The sequence below is a fragment of the Haplochromis burtoni genome, unplaced genomic scaffold (genome assembly GCF_018398535.1).
Source record: "Haplochromis burtoni strain Fernald_Lab_line unplaced genomic scaffold, NCSU_Asbu1 Contig_575, whole genome shotgun sequence".
NCBI classification, from domain to species: domain Eukaryota; kingdom Metazoa; phylum Chordata; class Actinopteri; order Cichliformes; family Cichlidae; genus Haplochromis; species Haplochromis burtoni.
Genome location: NW_024582936.1, coordinates 172,578 through 195,156, shown reverse-complemented (window position 1 = coordinate 195,156; position 22,579 = coordinate 172,578). Strand labels below are relative to the sequence as shown.

Genomic DNA, 22,579 nt, shown 5'->3' with positions numbered 1-22,579 from the left:
TTGTGAATATGAAATTTAGCCATTAAAATTAACAAGTTAATCATATATCTGTTATCAAAGTTGAATTGTCTTTGGTTTTTGTGTAGACCAAATAAAACATATTTCCAAAACAGTACAAATCCTTTAAATATATTTTCTGAGATAAATTCACAAATTCTGCCAAAAATCTTGCACACGGTTACAAAACCAAAAAAGATGTATCGTATATTCCTTGGAAGTTTTACAAAAGCTACAGCTTGTATCAATGTCTAATTTGAATTTGCTTTGAAGAAAATCTTTAGAAGGATAAATTCTGTGTATTAATTTATAAGAAATATCTTTAATTTTGTTGGTAATTAAAAACTGATTAGGGAGTCTCCAAACTTTGTTCCACATAATACCATCTGACAGCCAGTTCCAGAAAAAAAATGACATATGGTAGCGTGGTTATGCTACTCTGAAATAAAGATCTGATAGATTTATTGTTGTCTTTAGTTTGCTTAGAAAAGCAAATCTTGCCAACAAAAGTTTGTATGGGAGATGTCAACGGCCTGTGGAATGAAGTGATATTAGGTTGATTCTTAAACAGCATACAAACCCCTGATGGTATTGAGCCAAATACTTTTGTATAATCATGACGATTTATAGCTAAATTAAACAAAATTCTTCATAGGAGAAAAGAGTACCATTTGAATCAAATAATTGGTTGACTAAAATAATGTTATTCCTAAACCAACTAAGTTTTTAGAGTGTTTAGAGATTAATCTGTAATCCTCTGTTATAACCCCATTTATCATTATTTTGCTAATATTGTTTATGCTTGAGTGTTTCTTTTCTAAACTGAAGAAATAATGGGAATTACGCTCACCTTCTTCAAGCCATTTAGATCTTGATCTGATAAAGGCTCCTTTTGCTTTGTCTGAGTATAAACGATCTAATTTATCTTGTAATTTAGCAAGGTTCAATTTATCCTCTTCAGTTAAAGTGTCAGTTTGTTTATTAGATATGTTTTATGTTCAGTGCATACATGAACTTACAGGACAGAAACACAGTATGAGTCCTGCCCCGACAGCATGGATCTCATGCCTCACTGCTCTCCACCACATCAGCTGCCTTAAACATACTGGCCTGGTACTTACTGTAGCGGCTCTTATACTGCCTTTACAGATTAGACAGGCTTCTTCTCTCTGTCTTTAAGTCACTTCTGAAAACCCATCTCTTCACCCTGGCCTTTGACACCTTGTGAAATGTTTTGTTTTGTTTATTTATATTAGTTTTTATTAGTTGATTCTATGCTGTTTAAAAAGGCTTTTTTATTTTAATTGTATGTATTATGTGTGTTTTTTTCTGTTTTGTTTAATTCTATTGTTCTTAACTTATTTACTGTACAGCATTTTGGTGCTGTGCTGGGTGCTTTATAAATAAAGTTGTATTGGATTGGTCTGTATTTACTTTTGATTGGGCAATCCTGAAGTTTCTGCTCTCTGATTGGTTTATTTTGGTGTTTAATATTTAAAATCACCGGCGTGTCATCCGTCCAATCCACGCTGAGCCTGTGAAGGCTGAAATGTGTGACAGGTAAATGAACCTGCGATCAGATTATCGATCAGTAGATCGATCCTGTTCGTCTCGTCCAGTTTCCCGTCATTCCGCTGCTGAACGGTTTCCATGGTAACCGTGACCGCGCCGCCGGACGCGCGCCGCCGCGATACGGAGGCGAGACGGTGAGTCACCGACAGAAAACAGCTCCGGTAACCGACGGAGCGACAACAGCAACCGACACACCGGGACGGGTTAGCACGTTAGCATGTTAGCATCCCGCTGCCGCGTGAGCCGGAGGCGCGAAACGGCTACGGACTGTCAATGAGGCTGATGACGGCAACTACCGCAGTGACATCACAGCAACAGACAGCAGCAACAGCATCGCCTACTGCAGGGCAGCGGCAACATCGCCCTACAGTCTGACTGCAGAGCAACTACACGAGAGCAACCGGAGACAGCAGCAACAAACTGACGGCAACTGTGCAGAATTAAACACGTCCTGATTTGTTTCTGCAGCAAACAGCAACTGATCCTACGCCAACATGTTGCTTAAACCTTCTGTCTTCAGCAGGGACTGCAGCAACTAAAACCTACAACATCTGCAGCAGCAGCAACTCCAGCAACCTGGAGTTTATCCAGTTGACATGTGAGCATCAACACGTTGCTTCAGCTTGGGAGACAGAGAGCAACTTCATGAAGAGCAACCAGTGACAGAGCTACGATTTCACTCACAGCAACGCAACCTACCACTACAGCAACTGCCAACAGCAGGTGAGCAACATGCGAGTGGGGGGGGGTGGGGGGGCATCTGATAATCAATAATCTGATCACAAATCAGTGAGCACAGATGTTCAGGCAGATGTTTGAAAACTATTACAGATCCTGATGACTGATTTTTAAAGCTGCAGCTGGTGCCTACCTGTAGTCATGGTAACAGGTAGCATGTACCTGTAGTAAGTGTGTTTGCAGAGCTCATCCTTAAACATCGATCCATCAGAACATCAAAGAGAATCAATAAACCTCAGCTTAAACTATAGGTGAGTCACATGGTTAATCTCAGTCAGGCAGGACAGGTGGTGACATCATCTGGCCATCCAGGTGAGGGAAAGATAAAAAAACAAACAAAAAAAAAAACTTGCCTGTCTGTGAGGAGGCGGAGCTTGAGCAGAACACTTCACCTGCTGTGAATACTGCTTTGTTATTGGTACAAACAAACACACCTGAGCAGAGTTCAGCGCAGATAGAAACAACAGAAGCTCCGGTCCAGCTTTTATTCTGTTCATACTTTATTTTTTCACTTTGATCGGTAAATAACTAATCAATAACTGATCAATGAGAGTGACAGTCCTCGTGCTCTTATTTTAAAAGTAAACGGTTGTTTCTCTCCAGGAGGACATCTGCTTCTGATTGGACGGATGGACGTCCTTTCAGACTGTCTCGCTGATCAGCTGACCTGGACTCAGGTGTGTTTCTACCTGCAGACGAGGAACGCAGAACTGTAGCTCGGTCATAGTTACAGTACTCGACTTGTTTAGTAATCTCTTTCATTGTTTGTCTCACAGTCAGGTAACAGCCTCAGTTAAGCCCCACCCAGCACCCACCTCCCCCTCACGTCAGGTGAAGACAACAGTCAGCGAGATGAGCCTGTTGAAGGAGGTGGAGCCAGGACAGGAAATGGAGGGAAAGGTGAGTCTACCCATCATGCATCCCTGCGGTGTCGCAGAGAGAGAGAAAAGATTTATTTAGTGAAAACATTTCGAATAAAGTTTGGAGAGATCGAACAAAGACCGCGATGTGTTCGGGGAGACTTACCTGTTGCTGTGCTGCATTCAGGTGCAGACCTGGGCTCAGTCTCTGGTGTACACGCTGGAGGAACTCGAGTGTAAAATCTGCTATAACCGCTACGACACGCGCAGCCGGAAGCCCAAACTGCTGGGCTGTCTGCACCGAGTCTGCGCCAAGTGTCTGAAGAAGATGGTCGACATGGGTGAGTTCACCTGGCAGGTAGACACACAGCACAGTCAGCTGCTGGATCACGCAGATGCCAGCATGATCGTTACCTGGTCACATCACCTGTTGTATCATGTGATTCCAGGAGAGTCTTCGCCGTCCATAATCAGCTGCCCATTCTGCCGCCACGAGACGTATGTCCCCGACGAAGAGGTGTGGCCTCATTTCCTCCTCTTCGATGGTCAGAGTCTGACAACCTGAACTCACGCTGTCTCCTCCCCCTCTTCCTCAGGTGTGGCTGATGGAGGACGACCGGCACATCCTGGCGGTCCTGTCGTGTCAGGATCGTGCTCGGCGAGGAGGTGGAGCAGGAAGTGGCAGCGGTGGGGAGGTAGTGCTAAGTCCCAGCAGTCTGACAGGTAAAAACCTGAGAGTTAGAACGAGATAGTCAGCCAATCACAGCCAGCCGGTAGATTTATCCAATCAGGAATCTCCACGATAAAGTGACCTGTTTGAGGTGATTGAGCGGTATCCTTTATTGGACACCTTAGATATTGATATTGATTACTGGTTGGTGTATCCATAGTTTTCACATGACGTCAGTGCTCAGGAGACACGCCCACCTGGAGGGTAAAAACAGTACTTTGCTCTCCAGCCTTCCTTAAAAAGGAAAATAACATAGTGTCTGGAATTTCTCTTGGTAAAGCTCTGCGTCTGTTCCCAGGGGGCGGAGCTGCAGGCAGCGGCGAGGAAGCATCCCACCGCTCCTCGGACTGTCTCGTCATCACCATCATGGAGCTCCCAGAGGAGTCGCCATCCTCAGATTCACTGAGCATGCTCAATGTAGTGGGTCTGTACCATGCTCCCAGTCTGGACTCGCTACCCTGCAACCTCCCAGGTCAGAAATGCCGTGCCTGGACATCCCGCAGCTTCCCACGCTGCCTGCTGGGGGTACTCTGCCTGGTAAGTACCAGTTTAACCAGTTTGAACATAACTATCTAAATCAGAACCAGTGTAACTGGTGTGTGCGGCTACTCCCCCTGTGTGTGCAGGTGTACTTTAGCTCGCTGCCGTTGGGGATCTACCTGCTGATGATTGGTCAGCTATGGCTGGGCGTGGTCCTCGTCAGTCTCGTCCCGTCCACGCTGCTGCTGCTCGTCCTTTACGGCTTCTGTCAGTGTCTCTGCCACGAGCTAATGGAGGCGCTTGCTGCCCGCACGCACTCGCTACCGTGACAACAAAATGTAGCCATAGAAAAGCCTGTAGACTGAGCCATCACACTCTGATATCACTCTGACCCTGCCCTTTGTGAATACCAGCAAGTCCCCCTCACACATCCCCTTGGTGGAAATACGGCCAATCAGTGTTGAATTACGTGATGACATCATCACGTATAGGAAGTGGAGACAGTCCTCTCCAGTCAGAAGACATCTGCTGACTAATCAGAGACATGTTACTGTCCTGGGCACGATCATAAAACTGTTTTACCTGCTGATTACAGAACACACCTGTACCTGTATCACCTGTTTATCCCACAGTCACATGACCTGACAGGCTGTTAGCCTAGCTTAGCACTTACACTAATCACAGAGGGAAAGTGCTAGCCTAGCTTAGCATGTGTATTTAGCTTTGAAGCTGTGCTTATTCTAAGCTATGCTAACAGTCCCGATGTCCTGTCTGTAAAATGATTCATGAACCCTGTGATGATGATGAGTGTCACTTCCTGTCCGTGTAGTGGGCGGAGCCTTTGGAGAATCAGCTGTTTAGTTTTGTGATGAAATAAATAAACATAAGTGACATGAAGTGTTTGAATCATTTCCTGCTGCGAGTTCCTCTCAGGTGAAAGGTTGTCACATGAGTGACATCTTTGGGACCTGTGGGTGGAGTCCCAGGAGCATTTGGGCATCAGCTGGTCGCTGCGTGTTAATTAAAAACACGCCATCCTCAGAGAGAAGAGCAAGAGTGTTTATAGAAACCTGGCAAGAGCTGCTCTCCACCACAGAGGAAGAAGCTGCAGCAGGTACAACTTCTTTCATACAGGTGTTCTATAAAGGCACATCCACAGGTGGGTCATACAGGTGATTTTACATTTACTTGTCTAAGCATCACCCAGATTTAGATATTAAGTTTTAGATGTTTGAACAGCACCTGTCCTACCTCTCTCCTCCCTCCAGGCGGTCGACATCATGAGTCGTTGGCGTCGTTCAGTGGACGAGCTGGCGGCACGGCGGCGACAGCATGAATGTGAGCGCGCTCAGGATGCACTCAGTCGGGTCACTTCATGTTTCCAGCAGCTGGTTGCGTTGGTCGGTAGCTCAGCCGACGGCAGCTTCCTGCGAGATGAGTTGGATGAAACGAGAGCTGTGGCTCACCGGATCTGCAGTGGTAACACCTGTCTGTGGTTCACCTGTCCTTCTCACCTGTGTGTTTCTCGCTGTCTCACGTGTTCACCTGACTCTCATTGCTCCATCTCCCTTATGTGTCTTCAGGGCTGTCCTGCCGGCTGCTGCGCTCGCTTTCAAACTCTGACTTTGCCCCCTCAGGTGTGCAGGACAGGCAGGTTTTGGAGCGTCTGTGGGTTCTCTTCCTGTCAGCATTGGAGCACTTCCTGTATGACCTGCGTAAGGCCTGTGACCTAATTGGGCAGTTCCCCCTGACTGAGCACAGCAACAGGCGCTCGCTGGTCAACACAGGTCAGCTGATTTTAGTTCTGATGTGAGATTGGCTAACTTTGTGTAAAAGATGTCTGTTGTGGCCGAGTCGTGAACCGGTAAATCACCTGCAAGTGTTTTTGCTTGAATGTCTAAATCGAGGAGTACTCGAGTAGGTTTAAGAACAAGTTTTTATTGCAAATTCAAATTGTTCAGTCCAATGAATAGCTTGAAAAGGTACAAAGGTAAGCGGTGAACTGCCAGAGGTTAAAGGTAAGGTTAGCTAAAACTGAAAAAATAATGCACATTTCAGAATTATACATAAAGGCCTTTTTCAAGGAAACACACAACGTGTTAAAAGTTTAAAGCTGTTCTGCAGCAATGGAGGCTGGTCGAGCCTTGAAAGCTGGTGCTACTAATTCCTACAGGTGTTCCCACTTTCCTGGATTACTTCCCCCTCTGCATAAAAGCAGTGTTGGAACACACTGATGTACCCTCGTGAGCATCAGCTGAACAGTAGTGTGTTGGTACAAAAATGGGGAGAAAAAGGCGATTAACAATGGAAGAGAGACAGAGCATCATAACACTTATAAATGTTTGTCTTTCCAAACTGTGACAGGAAGAGGTCTGCAGACCCAAAGACACAACTGAACCAGAAGTTTCTGAGAGTTAACAGCTTGATAGGCGGCTCACAGGACAACAGCTTCAAGTACAGAGTAATAGTGGTCGTAGTGAGCAAGTCTCAGTTTTCCCTCACCTCAGTCTCAAACTGTAGACTTATTTCTTACTCTTCCTATATTTATTGTTTTTCTTTTGCACTGAATGGAACTGGAGCCTCGTTCTCTCGTCTCTCTGTGTACTTATATAGCAGAGATGACAATGAAGAGAAGACTTCGAGCTGCAGGTTTGACAGGACATCACTAAGACGTCAGAATAAGACAGAGGTTTGGCTGTGCCATGAAACACCGCCATTGTAATACTGCAGACTGGAGGAAGGTTTTATGGACTGATGAGTCATCACGCAGGATCTTTGTACGCTGCCGAGTAGGTAAAGGATGGGTCCACAGTGTGTGGCATCAACTGTCACACATGGAGGAGGACGTGTGATGGTCTGGGGCTGTTTGCTGATCCAGAGTCGGTGACTCGTACAGAGTGAGAGGCTCCCTGAACTAGAACAGCTGCCACAGCATTGTGCAGCACCATGCAGGACCCTCTGGCATGCACCTAGTTGGTCAGGGGTTCATCCTACAGCAAGATAATGACCCATAGCAAAAGTGCCAGAACTACCTCAGGAACAAAGAACAAGATGGTGAGCTTGGAAACATGGAGTGTGCAGCACAGTCTGCAGACTTAAACCCCATCGAGCTGGTTTGAACTGGACAGAAGAGCGAAAGCAAAGCAACCTACAACGTCCACATTTATGGGAACTTCTGCTACAGATATGGGAGAATATTTGATTTCTATTGTATTCCATTGCCAAAGGAGGCTACTGACGAGTCAAAGTTTACAATACACTTTGGTCTATAAACTGATTCCATTATTTATTCATTTACTTTTTACTCCAATTGCTTATTTGTGCTGCGCTTTCACTTCAGAGTGCAATGAGACATCAAACATTTTTAATGAAAAACTGGAGAAACTTTTAGCTTGTAGTGCATGTGTAACCTGCGCTTTCTTGTCCAATGTAGGAACGTTACCATGGAGACCTCAGGGTTTTTTATAGGCTAGCGCATGTCACAGAGGTTATTTTTCTGCTATAACCGAAAGCTTACCTAATGCTGGGCATACACTGCGATTTTTGTCCCATTTTGGCCGGAGTGTCGCCTTAATCGTGTGTCGTGCGTCGTGTAGTATACATAAGGTAACGAGAAGCGATTAACACACAATCATCAATCATATGGTTGCAAGAAAATCAAACCTGTTTGAAATCCTGTCGCCCCTCGTGAGGGCGTCACTGCAGCCTCTGCGCACGCGCAAACACAGAAATGAAAGTGAAAAGACGGAGCAGCAGTGCAGCGTGTGATCTGGACACAAGCGATGGAGGTACAACTTGTAGAACTTTGGCTCATCTGAGCCTTTTCGATCTATCACGACCACACCAACCGTGAAAAGAGTTGGATGGAGATCGCTGCTCAATCACAGCTGCCTGATCAATGTTTTTCATTAGCAATTTAGCAAAGTTGATGGTGGTGTGTGTGTGAGTGAAAGACAGAGAGTGAGATTTTGTGTTATAAGCCGACGCACAGTGACTGGCAGTGTTGAACCATGACAAGCATTAGTTTTGATTGTCCAGGAACAACACCAGCACGGGGACATCAGATTTTGCTCTTATCGATCCGTTACTGACCCGTTATCGACCTCTTACTGATCTACTTTATGTCTGCGAGGTCATAAATTCCAGGACCTCAGTCACCAAGAAGCTGAACTTACCTGAGGAAGTGTTTTTCTCATCCACCTGACCATCTCTTTCTCACCTGTCCTTCTGAATTTATAGGATGTGTTGATGGGGTGGTGGGCGTGGCAGCTCGGGTGGCCTCAGTCCAGTTGCCATGGCTCACCTCGGAGGTGGAACCAAGCCCAGATCTGACCAATCACATCACAGGACTGGAAACTATGATGAGCGAGATGCAACAGAGGGTGAGGGGAAGCATATGGAACACTTCCTGTTGGACTGTGAGGTTTAACTGTTGCAGAGTCACCTGTCTGCTCTTTAGTTTGCTTTATAAACGGCTGAATTCTGTGCCGCTGCTTTATTTTTTGTTCTGAGTGTCTCACCGTTGCTCTGCAGGTTCCCGTGGCGTTCTGGTCGGTGGAGGCGACCCAGCCGGCGTGGGCTGAAGCCCGCAGTGAGCCAGATGACCTGGTGGAGAGCCTGGAGGACCTAATGGAGGTTGAGGTCATTGCCGGTTCCAAGAAGACTGCATGCTGTGGGCTGGGCTGCGTCGGGTAGATGTAGATTTAAGTGTTTCCATTAAAATGGGAGAATCGTGTTTTAGAGGAAACAGAAGAAAACCTGGGTTCATTTGTCATTGTGATGTTTAAACAATCAATATTAAATAAGTCTAAATAAAGCTGGCAGATCAATATCTGCAGTGATTAATGATTAACATGTCACAGAAGAAAAATGCCACTGAATGGTTGAACTTTCCTTTAGGAGGTGACAGACAGGTACATACTGAGATAAAATACACAATGCATGGATTCACCTGCAGCATAACTAAGGGAGGATTCAGGGTCACCTGGTCCAGCCCTAACTATATGCTTTAGCAAAAAGGAAAGTTTGAAGCCTAATCTTAAAAGTAGAGATAGTGTCTGTCTCCTGAATCCAAACTGGAAGCTGGTTCCACAGAAGAGGGGCCTGAAAACTGAAGGCTCTGCCTCCCATTCTACTTTTAAATACTCTAGGAACAACAAGTAGGCCTGCAGAGCGAGAGCCAAGTGCTCTAATAGGGTGATATGGTACTACAAGGTCATTAAGATAAGATGGGGCCTGATTATTTAAGACCTTGTATGTGAGGAGCAGGATTTTGAATTCTGGATTTAACAGGAAGCCAAAACAGGAGAAATCTGCTCTCTCTTTCTAGTCCCTGTCAGGACTCTTGCTGCAGCATTTTGGATCAGCTGAAGGCTTTTCAGGGAGTTTTTAGGACTTCCTGATAATAATGAATTACAGTCGTCCAGCCTGGAAGTAATAAATGCATGAACTAGTTTTTCAGCGTCACTGAGACAGGATATTTCTAACTTTAGAGATGTTGCACAAATGGAAGAAAGCAGTCTTACATATTTGTTTAATATGTGCGTTGAAGGCCATGTCCTGGTCAAACATGACTCCAAGGTTCCTCACAGTGTTACTGGAGGCCAAGGTAATGCCATCCAGAGTAAGAATCTGCTTAGATACCATATTTCTAAGCTTTTCAGGGCCGAGTACAATAACCTCAGTTTGATCTGAACTAAGCAGAAAGTTAGCGGCCATCCAGGTCTTTATGTCTTTAAGACATTCCTGCAGTTTAATTTCCATTGTCAATATTATTCAATGAAATTAAGGGCAGTGTCAATAAAAACACACTGAGACTGAGCTGTGATGTCATCAAGTACTGCCTTTCCAATCAAAGGATTAATTCACTTGCGCTCAGGTGAACTATAAAGTGTACTTGAGTATTGATGTCATGATGCAGCAGCAAAGAAAAAAAAAAAAGGAAAAAAAAAGACCCCACCCAAGGCTCCTCCTTTTCCTCCTAGTCTTTCAAAGTAAAACCAGCTTAATTTTGAAAAGAGAAGTCCAGCCTGGCATGCGGTGTGTCAGGGGAGGACAGCATATTTCAGCTGCTCAGATCAATAACACACTGTGTTGAATTAAGAACTTTATTGACAAACATAAAAATATGATACAAACACGGAAGACAGACAAACATGAGGAGGCGGAGCTTCAATTCTGGAAGGTCGAGTGTAGATGAGTTCTGAAAGCTGAAAGAAAAAAACAAACAAAAAACCAACAACCGTCAGTCCTGCTGCATGCAGCTGTTAACGTGTTTGCGCACAGCGGGGTGTTTACGTGGTCTCACCTTCCTGGTTGTCCCACAGTTCAGCCGCCACACCATTAAGAGGACTGTCGTTGTTCGGCTCTGAGGAGGAAGCAGAGTGACAGTGAGGTCAGAGGGCAGAGCTTGGACAGTGCTGGGGTGATGACGCATTTACCTCCCAGCAGGCTCTGGATGGACAGCAGGATGGAGCGAACGTCGTAGAGCGCTGACCATTTGTCCTTCAGGATGTCGAGGCAGATGAAGCCGTGCTCGTCTACGTTGGGGTGGAAACATGGTGTGACAAACTTTACGCGTGGGGCCTGGTATGGGTAACTGGCAGGAAACTCCAGAGAGAGGCGGTACCTGAGGCCCTCGTACACCTGAACAGGTAAGACAGAGCAGAGTTTAACTTTCTGCTGAGAGCAGAGAAACCCAAATGATCCGTGTGTACATACCGTCCCCTGAGCGCCATCAATAGTTCCAACCCACTTAAACAGATTATCTGACTCTGGGAACGCAGAGATCCCCTTATCACCTGACATCTGCACCAGAGAGAGAGAGACTGGTCACATGACTTCAGGATACAGAGGGTGTCACATGACCTCAGGTGTTACAGGTTAGAACAGAACACTGATGAAGACTGGACTCACCATGAGCGTCATCAGCTCCTGCTGCAGCCTGCAGACACAAACAGGAAGCTCAGAATCTGCTGCACATGCTCAGTTCAGTGTTTCACTGTTGGCTCAGATTAAGGAGGAGCCTGCCTCCTTTGTTGTTCAGGTGTTTCCTCCTGAACTCAACTCAGCCCTTCATGAAACTGCAGCTCAGACAGGTGCTGTGCAGAGAGGATCAGGTAAACTTGCCCATCTGTATGACTCAGACTGAGGCAACTGTGATACTAAGTTTGCCTGTCACTCCACACCTGTAGGAGCTGCCCCCACCCATCACCTGCTGAACAGCGTCACTTTTAGCCCTTTCACACAAGTACCTACTCAGCACGACTCTAGTAGTTTTCCGTTTCTGGGGTTGTTGTTTCCCCAGTTGCCGGGTTTTAAATATGGCGGCTTTGATTTTCGTGAAGGACACGCCTTCAGGCCCCCATCGGTCGACGCTACTGACCAGCCAATGGGTGGCACCCAGTCATTTTAGGATAGCACGTACTGTTAAAAAACAAACAAAACCCCTAAAAACCGAGCTGGTACTAGTGGGTCAGGGCCACTGGTATTATCGAATGGCAGCACAGCACACTGAAACCAAACGCATCATTGTTTACCAACAGCTGTACTAATAAAGTTTAATCAACCGTGAACAGGAAGTGTACCTACTAACACCTTTTTGACAGGTAGAGTCAGAAATTGGCACTGAGAGCTGACACAAACACCCAATATGAAAACACACAATAGGAAAAGTCTCTCTCTCACACACAAGCACACACCGTTTGGATACAGAGCCTCTGGCCGCGCTGCCGCCGCTGTCGCTGCCTTTCAGAGCGGCGGTGCTGGAAGCTGCAGCCGCTGCGGGGTCCATGTTCTGGGAGGCCATGAGCGTTACCGTCCTGTTCTGCTGAATCAGACAAAGTGAGGTTAGAAGGCCCGGGTTCCTCTGCGGATCACCTCCCGTGTTTCTCCCTCTAAGCTAACAGCAGCTAAACGCTGGCACCGGATGCAGCTCCGAGGACTCTTCTCCAGCTGTATCCGCCTCTCAGGCCACCGTTCGGGTGTTTTACTCAGACCTTACCCAGTTAGGTCGCTCCGGTAACAGACGAGGCTCACCTTCACTGTGACGACGTCGTGCTAAAGGTGCTAGCTGTTAGCTCCACCGGTCGGCTAAGCGTTGGCTCTGCGGCTAGCCTGTTTATTACCCAGAGGAAACTATAAACAAACAAAAACTTTTCCCGGTACGGACTCACCGGTTGTCGGTCGGGGTTTGTCGGCCAGAGTACAGCTACTGTCTGTTGGATTCAAACGGAACACGCTCCCGCCCCCGATTTAAACCGACTGTTTCTTACACAGTCGGCCAATCAGCGCCCGACCTTTAAAAACAAGCCAGCTTTGGCTGGCCAATGGCAGGCCTGCCAAGTAAAGGGAAGTGCGTTGTGATTAGGCAGCGTGAACGACGAAATGATCCAAACGTCTTTTAATGCTGACGTCATAACAGAGCCCAACAAGTCAGAAATCGGTTTTAGTAAACAAACAAAATTACATAAATATACATTTGTGTATTCACTTACCTGTCATAATAAATATGCCTGTGAATAAATGTTTTACCTTCTGTTTATGATTACAGCTCTGTTTCAGAATAACTTAAATTAAATATCAGACTGCTGTCTCTTCAAGCCTAGCTTAGTGAAAGGTGACCATCGGATGATGTCACGGGGAGGCTCTGAGAGCACAGATCCACAGTGAGAATGATGTAATAGCTCAGTTAAACTTTGGTGGGAACCACTCGGAGAGTTTCCATCAGAAAATGAAATGCTGTTAGCTCGCAGGTGATACAGCTTCATTAAAGATGAGTTCAAAACAAAGATGATGAACTGCATTAATGCTTTCTCTGGAGTATCAGGTCTGACTTTAAACATGAAAATGTGTCCTGTTCCTGTCGGAGAGGCTCGTGTCCATAAAGAAGGTTTTCCTGTCAAAGAACAGATGACTTATTTGGGAACTAACATCTGTCGAGATCAGTCTGAGAGGGTCATTTCTAATTTCCAGCATTTAAATCCAAAAATGAAAAACAGATTTGATCTGTGGCTCATGAGCAATCGATCACTGATCCTTTTATCTTAAACAGGGATATTCACACTCAGTGTATCCTGCAAAAGTAAAAATGTTCCTAAATCATTCGTAAAACAGTCGATGCTGCACTTTATTACTTTGTGTGGGAAAACAGAAATAAATCAATATTATATAAGGATCCAAAATAATATTAATGATGTGTCCCAGCTAGTGAAGGGAAAAAGGTCATTTTCTTCCATATCCTGTGTTTGTGAGGACCTGTGATGTTCCCATATCTGTAAGAGAACACAGTACAGTGTTTCATGATGACACAAATGGACCAACTATACAGACAGCACTGAATAAAGATGTTCTCAGAGATGCCATTAATATACTGGATAAAACATATATGATTTATTGTCCTGTAACCCCTCACTGTCAGTTTTACTGGAACAGTAACTTTATGAATATTAATGAGCCATTGATATGGACTTACAATAAGAAGTATTTAATCACCAACAAGGTCGAATAACAAACCAATTTATTAAAACTATAGAAATGATCTGGATGAATCTTGTACTGTAAAACTGTAAAACAGTCAGTGAAACAATTCCACATCTTTTTGAATGATGTATTTCATTTTTTAACACATACACTACATTTAATGTTTTCTTTTTATTTTCATTGTCTGTGGAGGTTCTCAGTCATCCAGGTCATTGTAGTCTAAGGAGCTTGGAAAGAAAAGCGTCTGGACTTCTTTATGTTGCTTGAAGGCGTTTCACCTCTCATCCGAGAAGCTTCTTTAGATCTTGGGTCAAATGGTGGAGAGTCCCAGATCTCAGGCTCGTCATTGGTCAGTTTACAGAGTAGCCGCTCAGAAAGCAGAGCAGATGTCCTAGCAGAGGTTCAGCAACACTTCACAGAATACACATGACGGGACTTACAGGCGTGTTTTTATGGATTCCAGCTCACTGTGGAGTCAGAGCAAATGAAATGGTAGATAGAGCTGCAAAGGAAGCCACAAAACACGGGATAGTCGACCTGGGTATTAGCTTCTGTCAGACAGAGATAAAGAGTATGGTAAGGCAAGAAATGAAGAAAAGATGGCAAAAACAGTGGGAGGAGGAAAAGAGGGGACGTGATTGGATGAAATCCAAAGGAGGGAAGGAGAAATGAGGAGCTCAGAAAGGAGTAGGAGAGAGGTGGTGGCCATATCGAGAATAAGATTAGAACATACTGGTTTGAACACTACACTATTCATGATAGGGAAACATAATACAGGGAAATGTGACGACAGTGGAGAAGAGGAAACGATAGAACATGTTATATTCGGGTGTCAGAAATATCAGGTGGAGAGAAGACAACTGACCCAAAACGTCAGCGAATAGGGGTTTGGGTTTTTTTGAGCGACGCTCCAGTCCCCACTCCACACCAGTTGGAGGCGGTGATGCACCATTCAGTTGTTTGCCAACCGACAATAAAATTTAGAGGAAGCAGCAGCAGCAGCGAACAGGTAAGATGAACGCGCCTCCCGCTTTCGAGTCGTTCCTGCTGTTCGAAGGGGAGAAAAAGATCAGCATCAGCAAGGACACCAAAGTCCCGAACGCCTGCCTGTTCACCCTGAACAAGGAGGACCACACGCTGGGCAACATCATCCGAGCGTAAGGCCCTGAGACACGGCCGCAAAGGCATCACACCGCTACATCCAGGCTAACAACAGGCTAACAACACCTAACTAACAACAGTCCGCTAAAGTCATCCGAGCGTAAGGGTCCCAGACACGGCTTCACAGCTGGCTAAGTTGAGGCTAACAGCCAGACAAACGCTGAGCAGCGGCTCAGAGACAGATGCTAGCACGCAGCCTGCAGGTGGTTCCGTCTTACAGGTAGCGTAGGAGGTTTTTTCAGAAAACCAGAACATAGTCTTGTAATATTTGATCTCTGCTTGCTTTTTGTTTTTTAATAAACCATGACATGCTGCTGATGGGAAACAGGTCTTAGTGTAAGCCACCATAGGCGGCTGTCCCAGTGCCTGATCATAAAGTCAGCAAAGTTAATGAACTGATCCTCAAATATTCTTCCTGTGAGCTGCACACACACCATTCACACTAAACTGCTCATCCTCACAGTCTGTCCACCAATCAAATGACTTTCTCTCTGTGTGTGTGGTCAGTCAGCTGCTGAAGGACCCTCAGGTTCTGTTTGCTGGTTATAAAGTTCCTCATCCTCTGGAGCACAAGATCGTCATCAGAGTGCAGACCACACCTGACTACAGCCCACAGGTAACACGCACACACCTGTGGGATATTCCAGGAAGTATGTTCATCAGACTCTGAGTTTCCTGTTCCAGAAGGGTGATCGGTTAGTTCATTCAGCTCTGAGCGTGTTCCCACTGGGTTATGTGCATACTATTACAGACGTCTCAGCTTCTACAGGATCAGGATGTATCAGGATAGTTTTGAAAGAATGACACATTTTAAATCAGGAATGCAGATCAGAGCAGAGCTGTGAGCGGATCCAATGGGATCAGCTGGGACATGACCAAGCAGACCTGGATCTGGGATTGATCCGATCTGAATCCCTGATCAAAAATCTGTTTGGATCCGTCCTGCTGTGCAAGTGGACTCGGTTTGCTGATCCGTCACGGAGCCCATGTTCTGGCTGATCTGGTTCTGGGTCGACCTGCCGAGGCTGACTCAGGTGATTTTCAGTGGAAAATCTGCCGAGGCTCATTTTGACTTTAAATGACCGAACCTCAATCTGATTACAATCAGACTGTCTGCAGTGACTTTAAACACATTTAGTTCAGCTTTAGTTTTAAAGCCATCTCAGCCTGAACTTCACTCAAATAAGATCCATTTATCCATCAGAGTGATTGATTATAATAAGTGTTACCATGGTAACTGCCTTTCTGGAACAGCAAACCCGAGTTTCCCTCATAAACTAAACTTGCTTCTTGGAACACACTTCTGATTACAGCTCTTAGTTACAGGAAGTGAAATTAAATGACAGGAAATTATGTCGTTCCTGACAGGAAGCGTTCACGAACGCTATCACTGACCTGATCAGCGAGCTGTCACTGCTGGAGGAACGCTTCAGAGTCGCCATCAAAGACAAACAGGAAGGCATAGAGTGACCCCGCCCCATCATGATGTCACTTCCAGTTACCTGTCCTCTGTTTGTCTTCTGTTTCTTTTAAATAAAGCCTGTGATGCCATATCCTGATGAGTGTGTGTGACATACCTGTAGCTCAGGCGGTGGCTGCTCGCAGCTGATTGAAGTTTAAAGTGCTGGTCAACATTTTCCTGTGTTTGCTTTAACAGATCATTAGACAGAACTGTTTGCAAACAGAAAGAAGAAATACTCTGATCATTGTCACCCTTCCAAAAACAGCTTTTCCTTCATCTACAGCACAAACCTGCTGTGCAGTGACCTGATTAGCTCAAAGCTCCAGTTCAGTTTTTTTCATATATAAGTATATTTACTTAGGAAAATGAAGACAGGTTAATTGTATTTCGGTAAGTGCAAGTACTGTGTTGTTTTCTTTTTTCAATAAAAATATTTGCAAACAACAGCTCCGGTTCATACTGAGTTTACCAGTTTATAATTTATATTTGCGTTCGAATTATGAAAATGATTAATTAAATATGTTTTCATAGAAAAAGTCCAACTCTTCCCACTCGGGTTTTATTTATTTACTTTTTAGGTCAATTGTGTTTATACTTTATGTCAAAATGAAAAAAATAACTATAAAGAGAAACATGAGGTTGTGCTGAAAAGAATGATAGCAAGGCAAGGAAAAACAGTCAAGGTGAAATCAAAGCAGTTATTCATGCGACGCAGAGGGTGAAGAATATAATCCACCCACTGTTATCATCTTCAATGCCCTGTACCAACACAGAGCAGCTACCTGAACGCTGCTCCAACAGAGGTCAATCATCTTGTTAATAATTTCACCTCCTCACTACGTACGACTCTGGATACTGTCGCTCCGGTGAAAACTAAGGTCTCAAATCAGAAGTACCTGACTCCGTGGTTTAATTCTCAAACACGTACCCTAAAGCAGATGACTCGTAAGCTGGAGAGGAAATGGCGTGTCACAAATTTAGAAGATTCAGTTTTGTTTATGTAGTACCAAATCACAACAGTCGCCTCAAGGCGATATTGTAGAGACCCTGCAGAGAAAATCCCTACAATCATATGACCCCCTATGAGCAGCACTTTGGCGACAGTGGGAAGGAAAAACTCCCTTTTAACAGGAAGAAACCTCCAGCAGAACCAGGCTCAGGGAGGGGCGGCCATCTGCTGCGACCGGTTGGGGTGAGAGAAGGAAACAGGATAAAGACATGCTGTGGAAGAGAGACAGAGGTTAATAACAGATATGATTCAATGCAGAGAGGTCTGTTAACACATAGTGAGTGAGAAAGGTGACTGGAAAGGAAAAACTCAATGCATCATGGGAATCCCCCGGCAGCCTACGTCTATTGCAGCATAACTAAGGGAGGATTCAGGGTCACCTGGTCCAGCCCTAACTATATGCTTTAGCAAAAAGGAAAGTTTGAAGCCTAATCTTAAAAGTAGAGATAGTGTCTGTCTCCTGAATCCAAACTGGAAGCTGGTTCCACAGAAGAGGGGCCTGAAAACTGAAGGCTCTGCCTCCCATTCTACTTTTAAATACTCTAGGAACAACAAGTAGGCCTGCAGAGCGAGAGCGAAGTGCTCTAATAGGGTGATATGGTACTACAAGGTCATTAAGATAAGATGGGGCCTGATTATTTAAGACCTTGTATGTGAGGAGCAGGATTTTGATTCAATTCTGGATTTAACAGGAAGCCAAAACAGGAGAAATCTGCTCTCTCTTTCTAGTCCCTGTCAGGACTCTTGCTGCAGCATTTTGGATTCAGCTGAAGGCTTTTCAGTGGAGTTTTTTGGACATCCTGATAATAATGAATTACAGTAGTCCAGCCTGGAAGTAATAAATGCATGAACTAGTTTTTCAGCGTCACTCTGAGACAGGATATTTCTAATTTAGAGATGTTGCACAAATGGAAGAAGCAGTCTTACATATTTGTTTAATATGTGCGATTGAAGGACATGTCCTGGTCAAAAATGACTCCAAGGTTCCTCACAGCGTTACTGGAGGCCAAGGTAATGCCATCCAGAGTAAGAATCTGGTTAGATACCATATTTCTAAGCTTTTCAGGGCCGAGTACAATAACCTCAGTTTTATCTGAATTAAGAAGCAGAAAGTTAGCGGCCATCCAGGTCTTTATGTCTTTAAGACATTCCTGCAGTTTAACTAATTGGTGTGTGTTATCTGGCTTCATGGACAGATAGAGCTGGGTGTCATCTGCATAGCAGTGAAAATGTATGCTATGTCTTCTAATGATGCTGCCTAAGGGAAGCATGTATAATGTAAACAGAATTGGTCCTAGCACTGAACCCTGTGGAACTCCATAATTAACCTCAGTGTGTGAAGAGGACTCTCCATTTACATGCACAAATGGAGTCTATTAGATAGATATGATACAAACCACTGCAGCGCAGTACCTGTAATACCTACAGCATGTTCTAATCGCTCTAATAGGATATTATGGTCGACAGTATCGAATGCTGCACTGAGGTCTAGCAGGACAAGCACAGAGATGAGTCCACTGTCAGAGGCCATAAGAAGATCATTTGTAACCTTCACTAAAGCTGTTTCTGTGCTGTGATGAGCTCTGAAACCTGACTGAAACTCTTCAAATAAACCATTCCTCTGCAGATGATCTGTTAGCTGTTTGACAACTACTCTTTCAAGGATGTTTGATATGAAAGGAAGGTTGGAGATTGGCCTATAATTAGCTAAGACTGCTGGGTCTAGAGATGCTTTTTGAGTAAAGGTTTAACTACAGCTAGCTTGAAGGCCTGTGGTACATAGCCGATCATTAGAGATAGGTTGATCATATTTAAGATCGAAGAATTAATTAATGGCAGGACTTCTTTGAGCAGTTTTGTAGGAATGGGGTCTAAAAGACACGTTGATGGTTTGGAGGAAGTAATTATTGAAGTTAACTCAGAAAGATCAATTGGAGAAAAAGAGTCTAACTTAACATCAATGGTACTAAGAGTAGCTGTAGATAATATTACATCTGTGGGATGATTATTGGTCAATTTTTTCTCTAATGATAAAATTTTATTTGTGAAGAAGTTCATGAAGTCATTACTAGTTAATCGTTAAAGGGATGGTTGGCTCAACAGAGCTCTGACTGTTTGTCAGCCTGGCTACAGTAGCTGAAGAGAAACCTGGGGTTGTTCTTATTTTCTTCAATCAGTGATGAATAGTAAGATGTTCTGGCTTTGCGGAGGGCTTTCTTATAAAGCAGCAAACTATTTCTCCAGGCTAAATGATGATCCTCTAAATTTGTGACACGCCATTTCCTCTCCAGATTACGAGTCATCTGCTTTAGGCTACGTGTTTGAGAATTATACCACGGAGTCAGGTACTTCTGATTTGAGACCTTAGTTTTACAGGAGCTACAGTATCCAGAGTCGTACGTAGTGAGGAGGTGAAATTATTAACAAGATAATCGACCTCTGTTGGGGTAGCGTTCAGATAGCTGCTCTGCTCTATGTTGGTACAGGGCATTGAAGATGATAACAGTGGGTGGATTATATTCTTAAACTTAGTTACAGCGCTTTCAGAAAGACATCTACTGTGATAAAGTCTACTCGCCACCGGGCCCTCTGACCACCACCAGTGGGAAACCAGTAGACGACCGAGACTGTTGAAGCCGGGGCTCGAACCAGCAACCTTCCGATTGCAAAACGAACTGCCAACTCTTGAGCCACGATCGCCCCCTGACATTCAAATATGAATGTTATTGTATTTCACTGGTAGTCTAAGTCTAAAAAACAAACAAACTAATATGTAATTGTGTGTTTCATAATACATGTATGAAAAATGACCACATGTTAACATTTTTCCAAATGAAAATTTAAGTTTCATAAACATGGCAATAAAGAAGCACTAAAAAGACAAGAGCCTCTCCCCTTTTAGCTCAAAGCCTCACATACTTGAAGGATGAATGTCAAACCAGGAGAGCAAACACAAACGCTCAGAGTATTTAAAAAACCAAATGAACAAAACAATGAAAAAGGCTCATGGTACTCAATTACTCTACGTTATCGTGTTTTACTTACACTTTTCAGTTGTAGTTGCTGACAATACATAATATTGATTTGAATAATTAATGATTTTAGTACAAGATACTGATGAGTATAGATGCCTGTTTCTCAAATGTTTTGATTCAATTTTAAACAAAAATATTAAGCACATGCAAAGAAGGTATTCTGTGAACCACATACTGAATTTATTGTCTGAGATAAATGTAAATAAATACCTTAATTCAACACAAACACACACGTTAACATTTTTAGACATTATTTCAACTTATCAAACTCAAATAATTACTAAAAGGATATTCATAGATTGTACCAGGCTCATCTAACTTATATTTATAGTGATATTTACTAAGCCTCTGAATTACTTTTTAGAGTTTGATCAAGTTCACCACCGGGTGGAGATCAGTTAACAGCTCAGCCCTTTCTTTACCTGAGTATCAGGAACATATGGCCATAGAGCTGATATGATCACAAAGTCGATTATTGATCATCATCATCCTCCTGTCTTGCATTCTTTAAATCTTTGCCTCTGTTCAGTGTTCAGAAAAAAATAGTCCGCTCTTGGGTGTATTTTATGTGTTATCGGGTAAACCAGCTCTACAGCTGCTTGGTGAGGTGTTGTTGCTCTCCCAGGAGTATATATGTATTTACCAGGGTCCCTTTAACCAGTACATAGCTTCCTGCCTTGTCTTTAATTTGTTTTTCTAAAGCAGATTTTTATTGACTTTGAAAATAATTTTGAGACTTCTCTTTTCCGTCCTCGTTTAGAAGAACTTCTGTTTATGGTCAGACAGCCAAAGCTCTTTGTTGATCTTTAGCAGGCTGGTGTGTTTTTCTCAGCTATACTTCAAAGCTCACTGCCTTGTTGCCTGGACCCCTCGTAAGTTAGCTGTTTTACAACCAACTCTGTCAAGAGTTTTGAGTTCAAAAGAAGGTTGGAGACGGGCCTATCATTGGCTAAGACCGCTGGGTCAAGTGATGGTGTTTTAAGTACTTTTGGATGTACCAAATGTGTAAACATCAGTCAGAGCAGGAAGTCCAAACTGGACTCGACTGCAGCTCTCACACTTTCATTTTCACTTCTCGAAAATGACGTTGAATTTCTGGTCTTTCAGGTGTTGCTCCTGCTTTACCTGCAGCTGTTTGTCTGGTTTTGTTGGCTCTCCATTTACAGGAATCAGACGGTTTACACTCAGTGACTTTGTGCAGCAGGTGGGAGGAGTGACTAACAACGTGTGGGTAAAAAACCCAAAAACACCAGGTAATGATGGCCTCAGGTGATCAGTAGAAACTCAGCTGGGTTTCCTGGGAGCTTCCTGAGACCACTAGAGGAGGTCGTAGATGTTTCCTCTGGTTTAAACTGAAGATATTAGAAATGAATTCTTTAAACCTCTGAGTTTTTTGTCCTTCCAGCCTGTTTCATTTTTAGTTTGATAATGCACAGACTTCTCTATGTTTGTGGGAAACCATCAGAGTACTGATGGGGTACACAACTACACCCTCTCCAACACCACAGTCGACTGGGAGGGGCCCTTTATACTTTCAGCTTCATGTGCTGAAGGTTTCCTTCATTCCACCAAAACATTTCTAGGACCACGATCCTGTTCCAGGAAGCAGCTGAGGTCAGGGAAAGTTAACAGGTCTCTTTTAAATCAGACAATGACTCTCAATGGGGCTGCATGTATAAATAAAGGTTAAAAACAAAAACAAACCCCACTCTGAGGGAGTACCATAAATCAGACAGCTCCTTCTTATGTATTCTCTTCCTACCGACTTTTCTTCTTCCAGAGGATACCTCCATCTGCTTCCTGCTCTCGCTCCACATCAGAGTCTGCAAACTTCCTTCTGCTCCTCACTGATCATCACAGCTGGCAAAACTACACACACTCTGTACTACAGTAGAAATGCAGATACTACTGTGAAAAACACCCCAGTAAAAGTTAAAGTACCAGCTCTAAAATGTGCTCAAAGTAAGAAAGTGAAAGTAGCTCGTTTCTATTTCTGTGCACAGCTGAGTCTGTGCATCAGTAGATGGAATACAAATGTTAGTCTCTTTTTTAAGT

At 44.1% G+C, this 22,579-nt stretch overlaps 4 protein-coding genes across 7 annotated transcripts; 3 read left to right on the top strand and 1 right to left on the bottom strand.

Moving 5' to 3' along the window:
- Nucleotides 1-3,098: 3,098 nt before the first annotated feature.
- On the top strand, nt 3,099-5,364 carry LOC102301727 (E3 ubiquitin-protein ligase RNF182). The gene is made up of 6 exons (XM_014329517.2): nt 3,099-3,207; nt 3,355-3,508; nt 3,617-3,684; nt 3,764-3,890; nt 4,196-4,434; nt 4,524-5,364. The coding sequence occupies exons 1-6, from the start codon at nt 3,160-3,162 to the stop codon at nt 4,704-4,706; spliced, it is 819 nt and encodes a 272-aa protein (XP_014185003.1). The 5' UTR covers nt 3,099-3,159; the 3' UTR covers nt 4,707-5,364.
- Nucleotides 5,365-5,393: 29 nt separating this feature from the next.
- Nucleotides 5,394-9,072, top strand: zgc:109913 (regulator of G-protein signaling 9-binding protein). The gene is made up of 4 exons (XM_014329518.2): nt 5,394-5,856; nt 5,961-6,164; nt 8,617-8,759; nt 8,911-9,072. Exons 1-4 carry the CDS (start codon nt 5,658-5,660, stop codon nt 9,070-9,072), a joined length of 708 nt encoding a protein of 235 aa, XP_014185004.1. The 5' UTR covers nt 5,394-5,657.
- Nucleotides 9,073-10,470: 1,398 nt separating this feature from the next.
- ube2c (ubiquitin-conjugating enzyme E2C) lies at nt 10,471-12,696 on the bottom strand. Of its 4 annotated transcripts, none has more exons than XM_005948155.3 (7): nt 12,380-12,696; nt 12,078-12,202; nt 11,293-11,320; nt 11,098-11,184; nt 10,818-11,022; nt 10,685-10,744; nt 10,471-10,586 (listed from the first exon to the last, which is right to left on the bottom strand). In XM_005948155.3, the coding sequence occupies exons 2-7, from the start codon at nt 12,182-12,184 to the stop codon at nt 10,549-10,551; spliced, it is 525 nt and encodes a 174-aa protein (XP_005948217.1). In that variant the 5' UTR covers nt 12,185-12,202; nt 12,380-12,696; the 3' UTR covers nt 10,471-10,548. The 4 variants fall into 4 exon arrangements, with proteins under 4 accessions (XP_005948217.1, XP_005948218.1, XP_005948216.1 ...); XM_005948156.3 differs by having other exon boundaries at nt 12,078-12,205; nt 12,552-12,696; XM_005948154.3 differs by having other exon boundaries at nt 12,415-12,695.
- A 2,060-nt stretch (nt 12,697-14,756) lies between these two features.
- Nucleotides 14,757-16,571, top strand: polr2j (RNA polymerase II subunit J). The gene is made up of 3 exons (XM_005948152.3): nt 14,757-15,014; nt 15,526-15,634; nt 16,387-16,571. Exons 1-3 carry the CDS (start codon nt 14,872-14,874, stop codon nt 16,486-16,488), a joined length of 354 nt encoding a protein of 117 aa, XP_005948214.1. The 5' UTR covers nt 14,757-14,871; the 3' UTR covers nt 16,489-16,571.
- The last annotated feature ends 6,008 nt before the right edge of the window (nt 16,572-22,579 follow it).

Bases quoted from the DNA above. Each gene is read 5' to 3' on its own strand.
- LOC102301727 (XM_014329517.2), top strand. From the start codon at position 3,160: ATGAGCCTGTTGAAGGAGGTGGAGCCAGGACAGGAAATGGAGGGAAAG. The intron at 3,208-3,354 runs GTGAGTCTACCC...TGCTGCATTCAG, and splicing joins GACAGGAAATGGAGGGAAAG to GTGCAGACCTGGGCTCAGTC. The intron at 3,891-4,195 runs GTAAAAACCTGA...GTCTGTTCCCAG, and splicing joins AAGTCCCAGCAGTCTGACAG to GGGGCGGAGCTGCAGGCAGC.
- ube2c (XM_005948155.3), bottom strand. From the start codon at position 12,184: ATGGCCTCCCAGAACATGGACCCCGCAGCGGCTGCAGCTTCCAGCACC. The intron at 11,185-11,292 runs GTGAGTCCAGTC...TCTCTGGTGCAG, and splicing joins AGGAGCTGATGACGCTCATG to ATGTCAGGTGATAAGGGGAT. The intron at 10,587-10,684 runs GTGAGACCACGT...TTTTTCTTTCAG, and splicing joins ACTGTGGGACAACCAGGAAG to CTTTCAGAACTCATCTACAC.
- zgc:109913 (XM_014329518.2), top strand. From the start codon at position 5,658: ATGAGTCGTTGGCGTCGTTCAGTGGACGAGCTGGCGGCACGGCGGCGA. The intron at 6,165-8,616 runs GTCAGCTGATTT...CTGAATTTATAG, and splicing joins GCGCTCGCTGGTCAACACAG to GATGTGTTGATGGGGTGGTG. The intron at 8,760-8,910 runs GTGAGGGGAAGC...GTTGCTCTGCAG, and splicing joins TGAGCGAGATGCAACAGAGG to GTTCCCGTGGCGTTCTGGTC.
- polr2j (XM_005948152.3), top strand. From the start codon at position 14,872: ATGAACGCGCCTCCCGCTTTCGAGTCGTTCCTGCTGTTCGAAGGGGAG. The intron at 15,015-15,525 runs GTAAGGCCCTGA...GTGTGTGGTCAG, and splicing joins CTGGGCAACATCATCCGAGC to TCAGCTGCTGAAGGACCCTC. The intron at 15,635-16,386 runs GTAACACGCACA...CGTTCCTGACAG, and splicing joins CACCTGACTACAGCCCACAG to GAAGCGTTCACGAACGCTAT.